This window comes from Diplotaxodon limnothrissa, linkage group LG19 (genome assembly GCF_057381915.1).
Source record: "Diplotaxodon limnothrissa isolate DT_005_m linkage group LG19, D_limnothrissa_male_GT1.1, whole genome shotgun sequence".
In the NCBI taxonomy this organism is placed as follows: Eukaryota; Metazoa; Chordata; class Actinopteri; order Cichliformes; family Cichlidae; genus Diplotaxodon; species Diplotaxodon limnothrissa.
The window spans coordinates 6,107,861-6,130,686 of record NC_140614.1 but is presented as its reverse complement, the minus strand read 5'-3'; the positions used below and the strand labels follow the sequence as shown (position 1 = coordinate 6,130,686).

The window sequence follows — 22,826 nt, the reverse complement described above, 5'->3', positions numbered from 1 at the left end:
AGTACAGCCAGCCAAAACCAGAGTTTCTGACTCCAACTTGCCGGTCCGGGTGAAAAACCTGTAACCTGACTCAAACAGGCCTCCACACAGTCCTCATTTATGAAGTGCTTTACAAACCCAAACATTACGGCTCACAGGTGGATTTTCCTGTTTGAGTGCAGCTAGCCAACCAACTTTACTGAAAAACATCGTTGGTTTCCTAACATGAAATTCATAAACATTTTTAAATTTATTTCCTAAATCCTGCTCCTTAGACAGTGTTACATCTACGTCAGTTTTTGAGAGCAGGGCTCCATGATGTAACTGGAGCACAAACTGGGTGTCATCAGGACACTACAACATAGAGCGAACACCATCCCCACAGACACAGCGGCCAGGGAGGCAGAAGAACAGCGCATCAAGAAGACCCTTTACATCCCAGCTGGACATTTGTCAAAGCTGGGACGGCACTTAAAGAACGCTCCAGCCGATCCAGGAGAAAAGGACAACTGCTGCCTAGTAATGCCTCAGTGATCCCGTATGTGTCAGGAGTATCAGAACAGTTGAGACACATTTTTTGTAAACACCGTGTCTCTGTGGCTTTTAAATGCCAAAACATGATGCGCCAAAAACTGGCCCACGCCCAAGGATCGGGTCCCCCGACACAAACAGAGTAACATAGTGTACGCTGTTAAGTGCAGGAGGATTGCTATGATTTATACATTAGGGAAACCAAACTAGGGCTGCTCGATTATGGCAAAAATGATAATCACGATTATTTTCACTGAAATTGAGATCACGATTATTTGACGATATTTATTTAACCCTTTAAGACCTACTATAGAACCAAGTCCACCAGAGCTTATATTATTTTTTTACATGCTGTAGTGCCATTTGTGGGAGCATTTCAAGTTGCTATACATCAATACAACTGTTATAGCCCATATTTTAATAATATGTATGCATTAAGTGCATAGTAATTACATAAATTGCAAAAATGGACACTCTTTCAACGATGAGGATGTTCACATCCTGGACAGGGAGGAACGCTGGTTTGAGGGGAGAGTCAAGGAGGCCATTTACATGAAAAGGGAATCGAGTAAGGGCCCTAAAGGTACATCTGTCACCATCTTAAAATGCTATAATTGCAGCCATTCCCCAACTCTCTGTGAATGGTACTTGTGACCATTGATCAGTGGTTGTTGATCAATGGTCATGACAATTTGCATATTAATGATCAAGGAACTGACCTCACAGCCCATTGTTCACTCAGTGGTGCTAGTTTCAGTCATTGTGCACTCACTTGGATGAGTCACGAAACGTTTCTCGCTATATCCAGATGAACAGAATCAACCTTTTGGGAAGTAGTGCAACAACTACAGTTACTTTGTTGCAAAATGAGTAATTAAGTAAAGTAATGCAATTATTATTAAATAATACTACAAATATGAATAATAATTAATTGTTTTGAGTGACAACCTTAACACTGATCATAACTATACAAATATATCACCAGCAGGTTGGAGCACCATTTCTCAGCTCAACTTAACATCATTAAAAGCACAATGTTCTGCCAGTAAATCCACAGCTGGATGTTGGTTCACGTAAACAACACTAGAGAAAGCCAAACCTTCTTTCACTTGGTTCCACTTGAACTGCACACTGCAGACATGACAATGTGGAGACGACATCTGCGTACCACCAGTGATGTTGTTTTGGTGTCCGTGCAGAGGATAACGCCTACTAAGAAAATGCCCACCACAGCCACAGCCTGTTCACCAGCTGCTATCTCACAAGTAAGACTCAAGAATAACGAGCAAAATTACTGAACTTATCCTCCACGCTTGGAAACCATAAAAGGGAATTACGTATTAATTCTTGATTTGTGTTCAGAAGCAAATTTCTTAGTTTGTACAATGCAGGGCTTCACCACATGATTCTGTCTCTCAAGGTTGAGAGACTGAAGGATAAATATAGGGTTATTTCAGTGAAGTTGCCAACTGTAACCACTGTAACAAAGAAAAACAAAACTGTGCATTTTTTTCTTTTTCAAAGAAGAAATGCTGCTGTCACCAGTTCCTCAAAGTCTCTGCAGACAGGCCACCAGCTTTCTACATGTTCAGCTTCTGTTCACTCCCACAGAGAGAGAAGTGTGCAAGTGTGCATGACAGATGCAGCACGGGAACACTCCTGCTCTGGCTATAACGCTGTCCAAATTTCACTTTGAAAGACATCACGCCACCTACTCACTTCTCCACTCACAGGCTTGTGACGACATCGACAAGCTAACAGACAGCTCCTCCTCATTTATTTATAATATACGATACATGTTATGGTAACTGAATTCTAATTCCTTTCAATGGAATTATACAAATATTGATTACCCCCGAAAAGTAACAAATTTCTAATAAATTAATTCCCAAGAGATGCAGAAGTGAAAACAGTGTGACGGTAAATGTTTGGATGGTGTGTTCGGGTGTGGCTGTAAATTGGAGTTTCCCTCTCAGCTGCTCTGACAGTCAGACACTGAGCTCAGTGTTGGAAACTCAGAGCCTCCCACTGTCTACATGCAGATGGACAGGAAGAAACCCTTGGTCAAAGTCTGCCCTCACACCTGCCACACACACACACACACACACACACACACACACACACACACACACACACACACACACACACAAGCGCACATGTATGCCACTCAACAAGGCAGAATTTCAAACATAAAAATACTTGCATGGGAAAATAATCTCTGTGAAAGATGATTTTCTTCATTGAACCAAGAGCTGAAAACAGTTTGTTGAACATGCAAACCTATAAAAGGCAAGACCACATTTTTTTTATTTATTTATTTTCTCACAAGCTGATCTTAGCGAGATATCAGATCCGAGTAATGAGATGGAGAAATCGAAAAATTCCCAATCGCTAATCTGCGGAAGACCTCTGTTGTGAAAGACTGTTTGTGCATCAGTGCATGCTAAATCTTTATCCGCTGATTAATATGCAGCTGCTGATTTTTCCAGCCTCGCCTTTGAAGTGAGTAGCTCCAGAGGAGAGAAGAGAGCACTTTGATCTGAGCGTTCGAAAAGAAAGTAAAAAAAAAAGAAGTCACACAGCAGCAGCGGCAGCGAATGCCACGTTGCTATCACTCATTAACAGGGATATGAGTGGTCTTGAAGAGGAAAAACATGCTGCTTTGTAGTTTTTCCTTTCTTCTTCTTTTAGCCATGAATAAAGCATAAGGAGTACATGCTGTCTCTCTCAGTTCATTCTAAGGTCACTCATTAATGTGGGTAATTAGTTTCAAGACTTGTGGCCTCTTTGTGTGTCTCCTTATCCTCTGTCTACAGATTAATACTTTAACACACAGCTGAATGCTCTCTTCTCACTGTAATGAAGGCAGACGCCTGAGGAATACAGGATGATTATTTCTCTGTCTGGAATTGAGCAACACCATGCACAATCTAATGTTTTATTTCATTCAGTATCCCAGTAGGGCTACATTTATCATCATTTTTTTCCTGCTTGTTCTTTTATTATTCTATACACACCACAAAACACCTCTAAAATTAATGCTTTGTCCAGTCAATTTATTAAGCACAACTAGATACTGGATGGCTCAGTTCTTTGAATAAAGGTTGCTCAGTGGCACATACGCTAACTCACGTAACGTCTGGCTCACGGAAAGTGCTCAGTCGGCCTGAGAGCCGTGCAAAAAGTCCCGGTCCCTAGCAGACTGCCATTAGGAAACACCACACACACATACACAACAATTTATAAAAGAAAACAAAGTTGGAACTGAAATTTCATCACAAATTTTAAACTGTCTTGTGCACTACCTGTTCCTCAACAAAGTAATCACATTACATGTATATGAACATAGAGGGCGAGACACTGAACTGTGGTTCAACACCCTGACAAAAAGCAATCAGCCACCAGCACCAACCACGAGGAGCCTAAGAAACACAGAAACATCGGCACAGCATGTTTTCATTGTCAAACACACTGACCACAAGGTAAAGAGCACGTACGCACACACACACCTGAAAATCATAGTTTCCTTGGAAACAGTCCATTGGCTCTATTATGGTATAATGAATGTGTTTTTTCCCACCCACGTGTAAGAAGGTCTCATGTTACCATGGTGCCATCTGTCTGTCCTGATTGGCTGGGAGGACAAGAACATCTCGGGGTTGAGAGATGATGAAGAAAGAAAAACAAGTCAAAAGTGGTTTCATTTGGAGCGGAGCTCCAAGAAAGACAGTCAAACAGCCAGGGCTCTGGGTTCACTAGTCTATGAATATGCAGCACTGAGCCAGGTGCAAATGCTCTATTCATGCAACCCTGAGGTCCCAAACGTGGTTCCTGTGAACTCGAATGAGGAGACGGCACAAACACACTCACCATAAGGTATTGAGCAAATCTGAGCATTTTTAACTGCAAGAAGAAGGAGAATCATAAATTCCCCTCATTAATACTTTGTAGAGACAAAACTGATGAGCTAGAGCTTCACTGAAATATTCTGCCGTAGCTGTTTTGAGCTGAAGCAAACCTAAATGATGGTGATAACACCACCGAGCTTTACCCCTTTATGACATCTTCTTTTGATAAGAGAAATATTTTCAAGTAAAGCCAGTTTTTTTTTAGTTTGTCTGATTTAAAGATTCAAAGAATTATTCAATGAATTATTAACCATGTGCAGCTTTTCACCAGCTATCTGAAACATACTAAAAAAAATCAAAAACCAAAACAAAGCCATATTTACAGGGAAGCTGCCATGTGTGCTGAGCCAGTCTATCCCTGTGAGGTGAATGACTGTTCCAGCAAAGCTTCTAAAAGGAGCTGGTCTCGGTTAGATGTGTCAGTGAGGAAACGCTCAGGTAACATTTTCCAATCAGCGTGGCTCACTAGCTTGTCTTATTTTAAAGAACAGGAGCTGTATGAAGCCTGTTAAAGCCTTAACTTTAATCAAAGATATCCCTCAACAGCACGTATTTTTGTCTAACTGAGGAATAACTTGATTATATTGCGATGTACTGTGAAATTTTCTTTGAATATGACTTCCTGTGAAGTATTCTAAGCCTTAAATGTCTTAGCAACAAAACTATTAATGCTTCATGCATTGCTGGGAAACCAGGATTTACAATACTAGTGCTGAGCTCCCATCTGCTGGTAAAATGCTGCATTACCACGGCAACACCAGAGGACTGCTGCTACACCGGAGGCTCGGGAATCTTTATAGAGCCTATGACGTAACCTACACAAGTGGCCAACATTGTGGCCGGCTTTATGTGGTGCATTATGTGTTAATTAAAGTGTGGTTGTGTCCCAGTGTTTTATATGTGCTGACAGTTCTGATAAAAACATATGAAATTTGGGGACTTTTCCCTCCTGAGTGCCCACTCTTTGTTGTGGTAAGTTTATTTCTGTTGCCAGAGGGAAAAGACATCTTTCACCACGTTTGTACATTCCCTCACGTCCACTCCAGGGGTTTCAGGAATCTCACTCAAGGAATTTGCTGACATTTGTGAATCTTTACATTAGGGGTGTCAGTCATAAGATCGGATGGAGCTGATAATATCAAGGCAGATGTTTGACTTTTAACTGTATTTTCATAAGTTGTACGGCTTTTTATGTTGATAAAGAACTAACTGAATGCCATTCATATACACCAAAGTAATTCAGTAACAGATAAACAACTACATGACTGAAGTTGCTATTTTTTCACTACTGACTATATCATCGGTACTCGCTCGCTTGAGTCAAACTGAATGATTAGCTACATTTCTCAGTGTAAAACCTTTACCACACAGTTAAAAAAATTCAAGCACAAATGCTGACTATTTTAATATTTATGATTTTAGGAGTTAGAAGTAAATGCATGTTCCACATACAGATCATAAGTGGTATATTAAACGCATGTAAATAGAAGTGAAAATATTGATTGAATCTCTGAATATTTTCCGTTTTCCAACTACACCTTCAACTTTACAACATAAAAAACAGCAGTGCTCACATTATCTATTCAATTGTGCACCAACACTAATTTACAAAGAGCCTTTGCCACCTCGCTCTTACTCCCATACTGGTAACTACATGTACACGGAAGCAATGAGATTTTAAATGACTCTGCTATTACTACAGATAAATATTTCTCTTTTCTTATTTGAAAAACAGCACCTACACTTATTGTATTATATCATGTAAAACAAAAATCTATATGAAATTTTCTAAGTTTCTTGTTGCAAAGTCTATCGAACTACTAAACAAATCCGCTAACAAACCACTAAGAAAAGCAACACTATTTAAAGGTTACACAAGACAAGCATCAAAGAAATAAATAGAAGATAAATAAAAAGAGGCAGAAAGTGGCCACTGTCCCAGCAGAGGGCCCAGAGCAACAGCAGTGGTTCAGCACCTAATTAAGGCACCTGCCCAGTGTTTTTCATGCTACCTTGTGCTTCCTGACCTGCTCTGCCCAACAATCAGATGACCCCCTAGGAGCAAGCACTTTGGTGACAGTGGGAAGGACAAACTCCCTTCTAACAGGAAGAAACCACCGACAGAACCAGGCTCAGGGAGGGGCGGGGCCATCTGCTGTGACCGGTTGTGGTGAGTCTCACATGCTGGGAGAAGGTAAGGTCTGAGAGGAGATGGGGTGAGGATAAGCCAAAGAAGCTTGTCTCTCCCCGTCCACCTCACACCAGCTAAAAAACAACCTGGATTCATTTGGTCTGTTTCACTGTGCTGACTTCAGCTTTTTGTATTTTGTTTCTTCTGTCCCGATTTAACATAATTCGTAGTTGATTTGTACGTTTCAGCTTGAGAATCTCTGGACTCCTTCATTTGTGTTCCTATTTAAGATCCTTTCTAACTTAGTTAGAAAATATAGGGGATATAATTTGACCACGCAGTTTAGAGGCATAACAGGTAATGTCTCAGGGTAAAACAAGCTCTGGAGTCTTTGTAACGTTCACCAACCGTAATACCGAGTATAAATCCCTAATGAACAGAATACATCACAGGAAAATGTTGAGAAATTAAAGCTCTCCAACTTTTAACCTACTTTCTTTTGCTGGCGGCGGAGTTTCAGTGATTCCTCCTTCCCTGGCCATGCTGTTTCTCCTCTTCCTCACTTCCTTCTACTCTAATTTTAATCTTCTCTACAATTTGACCAGTGAAGAACTTGACTGCTTCACTCTCTCCTTCATCCCTCAGTCCTCCTGCTCCTGTAAATGCAACCGGATCCCTCAGTCTGAGCTGCTTTGTGCCCAGTGTGAGCCATCAATCAGCACAGCCTTCCTGTCTCCCAGTGGGCGAGGCAGATGTGTCTTCCTGAATACCACCAAGGCACAACAACGAGGAGGAAGGCAGAGAAAGCGAATACACAACTGGACTACAGAGCTCACAACCGCTTATTTGTAATATTTGCTTTTATATTTAGAATCAGGAAGGTGAGTGAGGATGAGAAGCTTAGTTCTTAACACAACTTTTAAGTTCAATAGCAGCATTTAACATGCCCCCCCCCCAACATAGGCATTGTGACTAAACTTGCAATAACAACTTTTGGCCACCTGGGGCAGCACAAACAACAGTTGATGTGGAATATTTAGTGTTTGGATTTTGTTTATTAATCATTAGGACTTCCATTAGTTTCTGCCTTGGCAACATCTTCCCAGGGTTTGCTGTTATGCTTTGTAAGTAAACAGTATAATCAAAACAATGTCATTAAATTAGGCAACATAATTCATATATTATTAAATTATTAATGATGCTGTTGATGACTTGGCACATTTAAAATGGATTAACTGATAATGCAAGAGAGGTCCATGATGCAGTGTAGATGTCATCTTATCTTATTAAAAAAATGTTTTTTGAAGTGGCCACAGGAGTACGCTACGGTATCAGACACAAGTTTTATAGGACATATAAAAACAAAGCTTTTTCCTTTTCGCTACATGGTAACTAACACTAAACAGCATGACGCACAGGTTAACCAGGCTTTCAGCTCAATGTTAAACTGGACAGGTGCTGCTAGCCCTCAGATGCAGCAGGACGCATGTCAGCAATTAAAAATAGTTCAGGATTCATCCATTATTCATTGTTAATGTGGGCATCAGTCGTAGGTTTTAGCCATTCGAGCTGCAGCAAGCAAACAAACGCCAATAAATCATCCACACACACAGTACCTGCTCAGCAGCAGAGACAGCTAAAGACTGACTACTGAGCACAGAGGAACACTGAGCTCATCATAAGTCAGATATGTCCATCAGAGGGTGGTAAAGCCCCCAAACAAAATTAAACCAGAGAGAACAGTGGACCCAAATTTTCTCTGTTTGCCGGACAGCCAAAAAAGAACTCTTGTGCCCCCCTGTGGACACTTTTGACTGTGGCCGATACCTGCTGTAGCTTCAGTTTACTTTCTACTCTACTCTTGCGAGAAATTTTTAGTGACTTCAATAAGCCTGTAAGGCAAAGCAACAGCGACTGGCTATGTGGGCCTGCTTTCTAATAGGGCACTATAACTCCACCATTAGGCCTTTATTCTTAAAAAAGAGGGGAAATGGGTTTCAAGGCAGTTTAAATGTCCTAATACTACTAATCACACACACACAGCAACACACAGCAGAAGCAGCAGCAGCAACATTAGATCGTATTGAGAGCCCTCCTCCACAGCGGGGAGGAGAGAGCCATGAATAAGACATTGAAGCAGTCTGTAACTAGGCCACAATAACCAGAAACAGCCTCTCGTGCATGGCTAACTGCTTCCTACTGTTTCGCGGAGCATGCTGAGCATTGCTTTGATGCTGTTCTGAATCTTGTCTTAGCATCACTGACAGGTTAAGATGTAAACATCCAGTATAAGCCATCTCAAAAAGTCTCTGGCTGCTGTTCCACACATCTATTGATTTTTTATGATTCCCAATAATTCTTGACTTACAGATGAGTTTCTCGTTTTCAGTAACATGTTTTTCATTCTCAGAGTCACAGCTGACACAGTAAACTGTATGTGAAAGTTTTTTTGGCAGCTCATGTAGGACAACTTCCAATTTAAGCAGAAATAAGCCTATTCCTTGGTCGGTGTCTCACCTGGGGTGGGTTTTAAGACAACGGCTACTCACCAGCATCACCAGGCTAAAAAAAAAAAAGACACTAAATCTTAACATGACAACCTGCCTGTGGTCTTTCACACAGCCTCCACTTGCATGTATTTAAGCAACTATCTGGTCTCCTTCTGTCAAAGTAAGTGTCCTCTAAATCGTGACAGAAGGATCTTTTTAGTAGTCAAGCCTCCTGACAAATATGAAATATACCAGAGCTAACAATACCTATTGCAAATGTGGCCTGAGCATGAGGAAGCACACTTATGCTTTGCAATGTCCTCCTGCATGCATCAGTGCCCATGATTTTATTGTTTTGTCTAAGTAAATCGACTGCACACTAAAATATATTAAATAAAATGTTATCAGTAAACTAAATTCTACAACAAAAATAACAACACTTTGCCTGTCACCTAACATGGCCATTTGGCGTTACTGCTGCAGGATATTCACGTTATACCCAAACGAACAGAATCAGCTTTTTGGAGCTGCATCTGAAGTCTCATGATACAGACTTAACTGACCTGCACATAAGCCTTTATGCTTTTTTTGCATTTTGTTGCATTTCACCAACATCTATTTCCTCAAAATCAATTTTTATTATTAACAATAGTGACAGCAAAATATTTCTACATACAAAGGGCTACAGTTTTAAAGTCGTTGAAGAGCAAGCCTCGCATAGATATCATATGTACAGCTGTTGAGTTACTCTCTATTTGAATGAATGAATGAATGAATATGCCATGTTGGAGTTCTGTAGTTCTAATACTCTGCTTGAAAGACACAGGGTAACTCGACAGTTCAACTTGAACTTGCAAACTATTTTTATGCAACAGTTTACATTAAAATGAAATATAGTAAAATATGACACGTGTTTCTGGCTTTAATTTATGAAACAAAACGACGTCTCCGTGTCTGTTTCTGAACCACTTCTACCTGACAAACCATCATTGTCCCCACCACCTGCGCCGCCTGACTGACAGAGCAGCCTAAAGGGAGGCTCTGCTTTTGGGAAACCCACTGGCAGAAGAAAGGGAAACCCCGTGTAACATCCAGCACATCCCGCTACATTCTATCAACGTCCTTACCGATATATATTGCAATGTCTCTCATATTATATGCTCTTCATGTGCAATTAGCTATTATTCCCAACTGTGCGAGCAAAATAGGCGTCCTTGAAGTGGCCATGATGAGGCAACTATTAACTCTCCGGAGTATCACAAATTTGCTGTAAGCCCCAGCAGAACGATTGACATTATTAATTAAATTCGCTTAAACGATGACTGGAAAAGGTTCTTTAAGAGCAACAGTCTCGCTCCATATGAAAAATATCTGTAGCAAATCAAAGGAATTGATAAATTGGCCTTCATGTACTGGCGCTCCCAGTCAGTCAAAATAAACCAGGAGGGGAGCCTGAAAACAGCAGACAGGGAGAAAAAAAAGCAAACTAAAAACATTAGATGCAGTCACACGGTGAGGAGGTGGGTATACTTACTGTCAGAGGCCATGGCTGTGGCTGTTTCCCTTCAGACTACGAGCAGAATCGGATGTATCATCGGAGGAGAGGGGGCAGCAAGCATCCCCGCCGCTCCTCATCCTCCAGACCCGCAGATCTGCAGTCACACAGCGGTGAGCGGTGAGGCGTTCACTGACTGTGGGACATTTGAATAATTTAAATAGTCAATCGGTTATTTGTTTTACAACTCAATATTTTGTGATCTTGTTATTTTATTTTATTTCATTTATTGGCCAAATAGGTGTAAGTTATAATGAGTTAACAAAATTTTTTCACATATACAGTCAGTACTATGTAAAACTCTTGTGCAAACACACCAAAATGCAGAGTTTGTACAGCTCTAATAAGGTTGAAAGTCAATATTTAATATTACAATTTTTAATCTTCAACACAGCCTGAACTTCCTTAGGCGAGCTTTCTTAGAATTTCCTTAAATAGTCTTCAGGAACAGTTCTCCAGGCTTCTTCAGAGACATTTTAAAAACGCGTGAAGGAAAAATTCTAGTTTATTCTCACATTTAGATTAAGTGGTTACAAGTTCACTGTAGAACTTTGCATAGCCTTGTATTTCTTAGGTGAAGGATGCATGTGTCAATATGACCTGCTTAGCTTAACTATGTTATCTGCTGTGCTGACTGTATGAAACTCCCAGGGAGGCAAGTGCCGGGTGCTTCCTGGAGCATAGTGTGGAAGCTCTCTGCCCAGCAACAGCGCAGGTGGACAAGAAACTATTGTTACTGAAACGATACAGAGTTGTGTGTGAAAAGGGAGCTGCGACGTCTCAAGGGCAGAGCTCTCCTGACTGTGTAACTGTGATGGTCGATGTCTGTTTTTCTCTCCTGCATGCAATAATTAAAAAGCTTGACCACAGCTGACCTCGTTGCAGACTTTCCACCACAGCTTTCTTGGATGTTTGCTGCCTAATGCTGAGGTCTGGGCTCTCATTTTGTCAAAATGTATAGTTCAAGCATATAAAAGTCATATTTAAAAAAAATCTGTCATACATTATTTATAAATTAGTCCATTACTTAATTTATTAATCACTAAAAATGTCAAAAAAAAATGAAAACAAAGTGCTAAATAGTAAATTTACAGTTCTAAAGCTGCTAAACATAGCTTAGGCTAAAATTGCATTTACAAACCTCCCTCCAGCTGACATCTTGGCATTTGCCCGAAAATTATAAGCACTGCGAGGAAAAAACAAATCAAGCAAAAAGAAGATAATGAAAAACAAATTTGAGGTTATACTAAATAGCAAGACAGGCTACTGAAAACCAGATGTCCACATTTTCAAACACATGGAATGTTACACAAGAAAGAGACAGACAACTGTAAAACAATGAGTTTTTATAGTAAACTATCAAATTTGATCAAATATTGAAATATATAAACACATGAATGAAAATGCTTCAGCAGACGGTGTTTCCTTCAGAGAGAAAGCTACATGGCGATAAGCTTTACTATGAACAATGTTTCTATTAAGTTACTGTAACTGTAATGTAACCACCAATGAATTGATTAAAAAATAATTTAAAAGCATGATAAAAAAAAAAAGGTAAAGATGTCAACATGATTTATTACAATAGCAAAGCACATATCAGACTTCAGTGGATGCTCTGAACAGCAGCTCCAGTGTTGTGCAGTTTCTTCAGGACCACTTGAACTTTTTGTACTGTTTCGGTTTATCTTCAAGAAAAAGAACATAAAGAGCACAAGCCAGCCAATGAAAACACAGCAGAGGCCAGTGAGCAAACACACGAAATATAAACGAGCCTGATCACGCTTACCATCACCAGCAGACTCGAGCTGTGCAAGCCGACTGATCTTAGTGGTCGTCATTGCTTCCGTCCACAAGTCACCTGAGAAGTACAAAGGGTTCATTCATAAAGAGTTTCCATGTAATAAAATTCTATTCTAATTCTATTTTAATAATCAGCAGATGGAAAATATAAAGCATAGTGTACATGTGCAGTGATTTATAGATTAAATCCAGGCTGTTTCTGTGTGTTTTTAGCACTTCAGTGTCACTGTTTAATTTTACCGGTGCCTCGGAGGACTTGTATCCGCAATAAAGAACGGAAGGGTGATAGCAATAATAGTTTTTTATTTATTTATTAAAATATGGCATCTTAAAGCATGCTGATAATTTCCTACAACTTACTGAAGGTAAGTCTAATGCAAACCAGTTTGTCAATGTCAAGGTCAGGGCCTGGGATCGCACATAAAGCAGGGACAGGTGTGAAATGTTTATCTTTAGTGGTTACAGGAAGATTACCTGAAATATGGAGATTTTCACTGGTTCTGGCTTTGAGTGACGGCTTGGTTATTCTGGAGCGACCTAACGTGGGGGCGGATCTGGCCTCGTAATTGGTGGAATCCACTTCCACCTGGCGGTGACGCCTTGACTTGGAGGCCTGAGGGGAAAAAAACATATATAAAATAATAAATTGTCACAATAAATATAAAAATCAGTGAAGACTGTATCCACTGACACAAACCTCTGCTGCTTGTCCGTACGCCTTCGATTTGATGGAAGCAAGGAGCCCTGCCCTTTTGGAGCACTGAGGACACACACAAAGACAGCGGGTCAACAGAGGCGTCTCTGGAGAAAGTTACAGCATCTTTGGAAAACTCCAACAGCTTTCTGACTTCCTGTGATTCATCACCTAAACCTGCAAGAGACATGATGTAAGACACTGAAATGGCTATCTCACCTCCTGCTGGGATGATGTTCCCTCACTGCTGTCCTCTTCTTCGTCCACACTGTCCTGTCAGGACAAAACACGACACAGCGTCACATCAGAGGTGGGAAAAAACACACAAAAAGTGAAGCTATAACATGGTAAAATAAACTGTAACAACAGGAGATATGTTCTGTTTTCAGACCTTCCTTTTCTGCCAATTGTAGAAGTCGACCACAGCGCTGCGAAGCTGAGGGACGAGGTTTTTACGGATCAGGCTGACGGACGGATCTTGCTGCGCTGATGTCAGAGAGAGGGTGGATGCCTTCAGATTCTCATAGTGCTGGTGAATGTTGTCCATTTCCTGCAAGACAACAAAGATACCTGTTTGCTATGTTGTGTTGTTGATGTCCACCCCGCTTTTCACAAACCGCAGTATTTTTATTTTGAAATCTGAAAGGATGCTCCATGTCATTCCTGTGTTCACTTTCCTGCCCTCCTATGCAGCTAAAATCACTTTGTGTTGAGTATTTTTAACGTCACAGAGAGAATAGGATGCTTCTGCAGAGAAATGCAGCCTGAAATGTGATGCAGCTTGACTGCTATGTAACTACATTTGGTGGGGTTTGGGTAGTAGGGGGAAGGAAGGGTCGACTTACTTCCAGCAGCTCGATGTTAACCAGCTCCTGTGGACGGGACACTCGCTCCATGAACTCCTCATGCATTGGCGACCTTTCCACCTTCCTCTTCTTATTGTAGGTGAGCTGGGGGAAGGAAAGAAGAAATATCTACTCTAACTAGTGATGTAATGTTTCTAGCCTTGGATGGACCACAATTCCTGTCAGCTGTGATATTGTGCTGTGGGCACAATATCATGGAAGCTGAAAATAAAATAAAATAGATCCACATTAAAATATATTTAAAATATTTAGACAGGAAACTAACCAGAGAGGGTGTGGCGGTGAAGTGGAACGCTTTACAGAACATGAGCTGCTGGAGGATGTAGATCACGTCGAAGTGCTGAGCAACTGTAGCGTCTTTCTCAAACGTCTTCACGTCCGCCCAGTCTTTCAGTGCCAGACGGATCTGCAGCCAGAGACACAGCAAGAGCTTTATTTCAAGTTTGCTGATCACTTTAAGGAGAAAGTACATGTGCTGTCGGTCCTGACCTGCTCAGAGGGTGACGCATTCTGGCACTGATACAAGCTGTACAGGAGGTAAAGTCCTCCTACTCGGATCTGGAAGCTGAAGGGTGGCAGGAAGAAGACAGAGGCCACGTCCAGTATCAGACGACTGAATTTTCGCTTCTCGTGGTTCACAGTGCCACTGCAGCGAGAGAAACATACAACACTGAGAAAGGATTTCTCCAGTAAGGGGTCTAAGAGCTCAGTGGTGCTGCTGCTGCTGGTGGTGGTGTGATGCATGATCTCCAGTTTAATTTTTTAAATGTAATTTATTCGGTTGTTTCCTGTGTGTTTATCCATGTTTTCACCATTGAGATTATTTGTTCATGGCCCTTTCACCTTAATTATTCTGTACTTTGCTTTCCTGGAAATTAAGTGTGTCTATAAATTGGACACTTGTGTGTGAAATGTTTGCCTTTTAATAATAAAGATAATAAGGGTGACATGAACTTAAAGAAAATATTTCTCATTCTGACACACAAAAAACCTCAAAAGAATTTGGGTAAGACTCAAACCCTGTATTGGAAAACAAAGGGATGTTTTGAGCAGAAAACCTACTAGAAAATCTGTGAGAACTTCATCTCTCTCCATATTCTGGCGAAAATCTCGAAGCGGACGGACTGTGTTCGCTGGAAGCGCTTCAGGAGCTGCTCGCAGTCTGCTTTCACCTGTTTCCCGCAGAAATCCATCGTCCTGATGCCTCTACACACGAGTCAACGTGAAAACACAACGTCACAGAGCTTACGTCGTGGACATCATCAACTTTTATTTTTATTTACGTTTATTTTCAAGCTTCTGCAGCGAGAAAATGTCTCTTGGTTAGCGAGACCGAAATTTAAACACAAGATTAAACAACCGTCGAGCACTTAGTACGTCACCAGTCCTCGACGGCTGACGACACCTTCACTGACCGTCTTGAAAAATGGAGGTCACATTTTTTTTTAAGAACTTTATTTATGAACCTCGCTACAGACAAAAAGGCACCAACAATGGTTATTCAAGAAACTAATATACACAAAGTATAGCATTAAAAAGGAAAGAAAAAAGAATAACAAAAAGTGAAACGTGAAAAATAGACACAAAATGTGAAGAAATGACAAATCCTGCACTGTATCTGGAAAAGGTGGGGTCATCTTAAAATTTAATTTAATTTATTGAATAGAGAAACTATTACTGAATAGAGCAAACCGTGTTATTTGCAAGTTTTTGACTCTTAATCGGGAGTTTTTTTCATTTGTTACATGGTTTAGCTTTAAAATATCCACATTTATGAATAAAATATCTCCCTAATAACAACACAGTACTGATAACAGACTCCAAATTTAGATTTGCAATACATATCCATAAATTTAATTAGAGTGACTGCTAAATGTGGTAACCGAATCCCTCTGGACTGTAGCCAGCTACACATGTCATTCCAGCTTTCCCCGACTCACAATAGAAAAACAAGTGATCCAGACTTCTCATTTTCACAGATTATACACGTGTTCCCATCTAGATTACATTTTCATTTTAGGAATTCATTTATTCGGTACATCTCCTTTATGACTTTGGACTTTACTTCTTTTACTTTAGGATGAATGGGAAGTAAATATATCTATTCTTCGTATAAATTTAATTTCCTCACTGTTTTGTTTAACGATAGCTGGTGGAACTGACGCAGGTGAACCTGAACGTACCACACGGATATCCAGCGTCTGCCGGAAGTAAACAATCCTCAGCTGACGTGGAGCATACGCCGTCAGTCCAAGTCACAGAACAGGATTTAAACTCACCAGTAACTGCTGCTCTGTCTGCTTTTTTTTCTTTTAAATAAGTTAAATGAAGTTTTCTGACTAATCTCCCAGAAGCTCTGACGACGTTTTCACAAAGCTTCTCAGCGAGGTAAGATGGCGGCATCGGAGGAGGCCAGCAGACCGTTCGCCGGGCTGTCAGACGTTTCCATCGCGGAGGACATCCCGGTGGAAGGGGACATCTCGGTGCCCGTCGGCCCGTCTAGAAGAGATGATGAATTCTCCACTCTGGACGAACCGGTTAAGGACACCATCATGAGGGACCTGCGGGCGGTGGGGAACAAGTTCATCCACGTCCTCTACCCGAAGCGGAGCTCGGCTCTGCTGCGGGACTGGGACCTGTGGGGCCCGCTGCTGCTTTGCGTCACGCTGGCTCTGCTGCTGCAGGGCGGTGCGGCCGACCGCGAGGACCAGGGAGGACCGCAGTTCGCTGAGGTTAGAGGGTTCATCATCTCTGGATCCAACAGTTCAAACTTTACTGCGTATCCCTCCATGAAGTAATGAGCCGTTTCAACCACATTTATAAAGTTATTAGTGAGTTCTGCTCATTACTAATATCGAACAGTAACATACACTGTGTCGCATGAAAATTCTTAAAAGTATTATTAGCTAAATGTAAATCGTAGATTATTCATGACAGGATTACAGATCGAGAGCTTCTGAGAGGAGGTGAATCACAGTGTCCGTGTGTCAGGGACTAAAATGAAGGGAGAACACATATAAAAGGGGAAAAGTGCGGTGTTTTTCCTATCATGTGTAAGATTGTGCCAAAAGTGCAATAGCTTAGAGCAGGGGAGTCAAACATAAGGCTCAGGGTCCAAAATTGGCCCAGCAAAGACTCCAGTCCAGCCCACTGGACGTCTTTGGAAAATGTGAATTGAATTAGCAAAATAATTCTACTTTATAATTACAGGAAAGTCTGGGCATTGAGCTCCAGGATTTCTTTCTGTAATTTTAAACGTTTATTTCTTACAATTTAGGCCCAAAGAATTGTTGCGTTCATTTACCACAGCACCATTTCTTTACTATGTAGAACAGCTGAGACGCACTTCTCAAATATATTGAGATACCTCAGGGATTAAATGTGCAGTTTTTCTGTATTTTAAGTAAATGCCTCTGCTGACTCCCTGCTAACAAAAACATATTGTTCTTCCCAGGTCTTCGTCATCGTGTGGTTTGGCTCCATCATCATCACCCTCAACTCCAAGCTGCTGGGTGGCACCATCTCTTTCTTCCAGAGCCTGTGCGTGTTGGGATATTGCATCATGCCTCTTACAGTGGCCATGGTAGTGTGTAGGATTGTCCTGGTCATCAGCTCCGGGAGGGTCGTATTCGCAGTGCGGCTGGCGGTGGTCACGGCGTCCTTCGGCTGGTCGACTTTCGCGTCCACAGCCTTCCTCGCCGACAGCCAGCCTCCCAACCGCAAGGCACTGGTGGTGTACCCGGTGTTCCTCTTCTACTTTGTGATTGCGTGGATGATCTTGACATACTCGCCGCAACAGTAGGCGAAGGTTTTCTTGGAACGTCCACAACCGTAGACAGATACAGAATCTGCCTTTGAACAAAGATGAATAACTACTGAACTGACTGTGAGCAATTCTGAAACAGCATTTAGACATGAAGGACACCAAATTTAGGACTCTTTCTGGAGTAGTGGGGAATGTTGGGCTGCAGAGTGGAAAAGCTGATGAATATGTTCTTATTTTTCCAGTTTGTCTCGCTGATGTGTTTATGTTGTGTAAAAAGAAAAAACGTGTATGTGGAAATACTTCATGGATGTTTGGACTACCAGGGCTACAATGGTTATTTTTCTTTCTCTCTTGATCTCTCTGGGTGTGATCGAAATCTCCTGTCTTAAGAACATGGACAGCACACATTTTCACACTGAATTAATTTTTAACAACATTTAGCTGATCTGATTATGCAGCTTGACTAATTTCTTCTTTTATTTTATTTTTGTATTTTGTTGGGTTTTGTCTCAGCGGACAGTGGAGAGTTGACATGGAGGATTATAGGTAGACTGGTTTGAGCTTTTTGTGTGTTTTTTCCATCAATGTTTCCTCTTTGAAACCGTACAAAGCAAACCATAAAAATGCCAGATCCGGCTTTATTACTGACAGTTACAGTGAGTTAAGGATACAGTTGAGTAAAAGTGACAGACAGGGGTTTATCAGCTATAAATAAAGAAACTATATGATAGAATCTCTGCCCACCTCTTAGATTTTTTAGTAGTAAGCAGGTATTTCCTGTGAAACAGGCATGATGATAAGTGTGGAAGACCATGTATGCCAATAGAAAAGAAGTTGTTGTAAAATAATAAAATAATTAATTTACTTGACTCAAATAATTCAAGTAAAAAATTTAAAGAAATTGTAAAAGAGAAAAATATAACCATTCGAAATGTAGAGAATCATTATTTCATCAATTTTTTCTTAAAATATGTTTTTAATCAGATTTTATCTCTTTAATAAAAATATCAAATTCAAAATCATCAGGCAAACAAACTTAAAAAGAAACAACAACCCTGAATTTTTAACATTTTCTGTGTGATATTTCATACAACATGTGAAATAGACTTTTAAATCATAATTTAGTTTTTTTAATTTTGTACTCTGGATTTAAAATTTAAGATAGAGATTAGGTCAGGTCACAGGTGCAGAAGTCTAAGGAGAGATGACAAGCTCACTTTCTTCCCAACCATCTGCCAGCTCCTACGATGGAATACTTCGGCGCTCCCTAATTAGCTGAGAGATTTGCTCTCTTCAGCGTGTCGTGTGTCCTGGGGTATCCTCCTGGTCGGACGTACCATAAACAGCTCACCTAGTCAGGTCCATAAATGACCTCAAGTGGCTCATTTTGATGTGGAGGAGCGGTGGCTCTACTCTGAACCGCAGGCCTCACTCACCCAACCTTGAAATGAGATGAAGAATAAAAAAATAACCTGTTAAAAAAGAATAATAGGCTAAACATTTTCCAAGTTACATTTTTAATCTAAATGATGTGATAAAGAGACAAATGTAAAAAAGTTAGATGAAAAGTTGTACATTTATGTTATTTTGGAGGGAGTTAACTTTTCCATTTGACTTTTAATTCTTCAGTTGGACTTTGTTTGATCTTAGAATTTGGATTTTGTTTTTTTAAAGGTAAAAAAAAAAAATTTGAGTAAAGAAATTAACTTAAAGGTTGAGCTAATAGCAACAATAAGAAAGTTGGTATTTGGGTTGGTTTGGTCAGCTGGGATCAAGTAAGTCACATCTGTGGGAGAACTAGCAGTGAAAGAGAAGAGAGAATTGTATTAGATTTACACACCTGACCAACTGCTTCTTCATTCATAAGCGTTTTGTTGCAGCATATTGATGATGGGTCATAAATGGAAAATTTAAGACCACAATGTACTGCAGCTGTAGTTTTTTGGGGTTGAACGGGCAAGGTAGGAAATTAGTAACTGAAACTAAGTTAATAAGAAACAAAACAATGATTGTGTCTTTAAATTTATATAAACACAATCTCACCCTTTTCATTTATGTGACCAGTCAGTAGACGAAGGACTGTCCTTTAGGAATGTGGGTTCATTTTTTCCTCGTTAATTATGTTTAAGTTTTAATCAATAAAATAAATATAAAAAACAACTGTTTAACTGACCTGATGTCAGTTAATGTTTCACAATGAACATTTTTTGAAAAGTACCATTACCTTATGCTTCCATGTGTTTTACTCGCGGACAAAAAAAGACTTCCTACGTCAGGTGTCTACACACATTTTCCATCACAACGAAAGGAAAAATAACTGGTTTTACAAACATGCAGGCAACTTATGACAGTAAGAGAGCACACACACCGCATATGTTGGTCTATTTTGGTATTAGTGACATAGACTGATTAAAAGAGACACAAAATTAAAAAACCCCAACACATTTTGCATCTCTCCGTGATCGTTTTATTTCCATCTAGCTGCATAAAGATATGAAACACTGGTAAGAAAACTATTTCAAGGCTGCTCTGCACTGACCACTCCTCATCTCCATTCCCCCAAATTCTCAGAGAAAGAAAAAAAAGACATGATAATTTCATTTCGATAAAATAAGCACCAAGACGACAACAAACTGGGGAATTGAAAGGAGATTTAAGTTGCCGAAAGACGCTGTGTTGAAAAGCTGACAGCAGGTTTCTTGAGTAATGACCCTGCATCAGTGTGGAAAAGCCTACAGGACTACAGGAAACCATCCCCCTCCAGCCAAGAACTTGTTCTAATGCACTTTTAAAAGGGACACATTCCTGCCCTTGTCCACACACTACCCCACCTCAGGTAAGAATACGCCTCTGTTAAACTTGATTTAGACTTCTACAGGAAACGTATGTCCTCACTTACGACATAACCAAAAACTCCTCTAACCCTACACCGCAACCTTTAATGCCATTTGGATCATTTCAGGCTGCATTGACCCGACATGTAGCTACATTTCTGTGGAGGTGCACTTCGTGGCTACGTGGAAGGTTACATCATAGGTTTAAAAGAAGTTTCCGGTTATGGTGCAAGGTATGGCGTAGATTTCCCACTGAAGCATAGACCAAGCATTACCCTTCCTCCTGAAACTCAGCCTGCATACGTAACAAGTGAAGTAGTAGTGAAGTGACACAAAATCAGGAAAGCATCATGCCCAGAGAGAGTTTTGCCATTTCATTTTAAAGTCTGTTGTAACAAAAGGTGTTACAGACCCAGTACAACACACACACACACACACACACACACACACAGCCTGTGTTTGCAGGGAAGTGATGGTTTATTTTTCAGTGTGATTACACCACAAAAACTCCTACTCTTGCTCATGACAACGTTCCAGCTGTCGCGTCCCCACTGAAATAGGGAGAGCATGATTAGCAAATAGCTCCCAGATGCCCTGCCAGCCTCCCTGTCACCCCCCCCCCCCCCCCCCCCCCTCCTCTGCAGCGGAGCCACAGACCTCACCCCTCCACATCTGTGTTGACCCGCTGGCTTCTATCTAGACTTTTCAACCCTGTCAAACGCCATCATGCTTTCAAAGGTCCACCTAAATTCCAATCCCCAAAAAACACATCCATCATAGCATTAAATAACTACAGGCTTGTATCACTGACATTTGTAGTCATGCAGGCGTATGAACATCTGGCGCTGATCCATCTGAGGAGCATCACAGGACACGACCTGGATCGACCGGTATTTGGTTACCAGGCAAACAGATGGGGGACTTATGATTCTTTGTTAAATGAAGCAGGTAGATACACTGTAACCACCCTGCTGTTGATTTCTTCTGTGCATTTCAAGATACTTTTTCACCAGTTTTTTAATTTATCAGTGAGCAAATAACAATCATCACCTCAGTATAATAATACTCATAGCCTTAATATAAGGACTAGTAATCAGAAAGTAGAGGGAGTTTAATGAAACCATCACTACTGACCTGAGAGAAAGTGCACCTGTAAAAATTTGAGGGACGAATGTTGCTTGCAAAGAAAAAAAAGTGAGCCCAACAGAGAGTGGGAGTCCAGGAGGGAGCTTTGAATTGATGAAATGAATGTTTGTGACGCCAATACATGAATTCTGAACTTATGAATATGGTGGAAACAAACTAGGGAGAAAGTTGTGATGTGAATGTGCTTTAATTATTAAGGACATGTTACATGTAAAATAGGGACAACATTTATTAATTTGTAAACAAAAATAACATCTTTTCCACAGTACTGTTCCTCATCTGCAGTACTGTGGGGTCCAAATGATGTTTGCTACCAAAGCAAACAGGCTCCAAGTGACTAAATACAACAAAATAATTAGAATGTATCCATATACATTCATTCACAGGCTGAAATGCTTCTGATATATGGGGTTGTAATGATGATGAGGAGGAGGAAGGACGCTGTTTCTTATAACAGCAGTATATTCAGAATTTTGCCTCTTCCCTGCATCTCCTGCTTTACCTTGTAAAACCTCTGAATGACTGAAATTTGATGATGACCCTCTCTTCTCCTCTAACAGCTTACCTGTGGTATCATTAAATATGGACGGCACTCTTAGACATCCTGCAATAATTTCATAGTGTTCTGATGAGAGTGGGGCAATGTCAGTGTGTAAGTCTGCCAAAGCTACTTTTACGCATTCCCTGAGGTCATGAACACGTCGGCGCATTATGCTATGTGCTGTTCTAGCATGTATCCACCTCTTGAATTAGCTTCAATGCTAGCTGGCCCATTTGCTCCAGCACTTGTGTCAGCCTCCTCTATAAAAGTAGCCAACAAAAAATGATTATTTCCAGTATCATTGCAGCAGCAACCTAAACAACATGGTGTTGTGTAGAATATTATAATAAAAAAGTAAAGTGATGTTTCCAGTGGAAAGTGCTCTTGAAATAACCCACTGTCTTCCTACAGTTTGCCCAGATGTCAGGCAACAGAGTTATATAGTCAGGAGCCCTTTTTAATGTGTCAATTTAAACTTTGCGCCACACAATTTGTGCCACGCACATCAGTCACAAGGCATTAAAAGTGTGTGTAATACCCCATTCTGACACAAGTGCTGCTTCTACTTTTGCTAAATTTTCAGCAG

The 22,826-nt window shown here is 40.6% G+C and overlaps 2 protein-coding genes across 2 annotated transcripts; one reads left to right on the top strand and one right to left on the bottom strand.

Moving 5' to 3' along the window:
• Positions 1-12,134: 12,134 nt before the first annotated feature.
• snapc1b (small nuclear RNA activating complex, polypeptide 1b) lies at positions 12,135-15,297 on the bottom strand. Its single transcript, XM_085343145.1, has 10 exons — positions 15,016-15,297; positions 14,443-14,599; positions 14,219-14,359; positions 13,933-14,037; positions 13,479-13,637; positions 13,307-13,360; positions 13,091-13,153; positions 12,868-13,006; positions 12,380-12,451; positions 12,135-12,278 (listed from the first exon to the last, which is right to left on the bottom strand). Exons 1-10 carry the CDS (start codon positions 15,144-15,146, stop codon positions 12,241-12,243), a joined length of 1,059 nt encoding a protein of 352 aa, XP_085199271.1. The 5' UTR covers positions 15,147-15,297; the 3' UTR covers positions 12,135-12,240.
• Positions 15,298-16,171: 874 nt separating this feature from the next.
• yipf6 (Yip1 domain family, member 6) lies at positions 16,172-18,625 on the top strand. The gene is made up of 2 exons (XM_085342662.1): positions 16,172-16,685; positions 17,408-18,625. The coding sequence occupies exons 1-2, from the start codon at positions 16,347-16,349 to the stop codon at positions 17,753-17,755; spliced, it is 687 nt and encodes a 228-aa protein (XP_085198788.1). The 5' UTR covers positions 16,172-16,346; the 3' UTR covers positions 17,756-18,625.
• Positions 18,626-22,826: the final 4,201 nt, after the last annotated feature.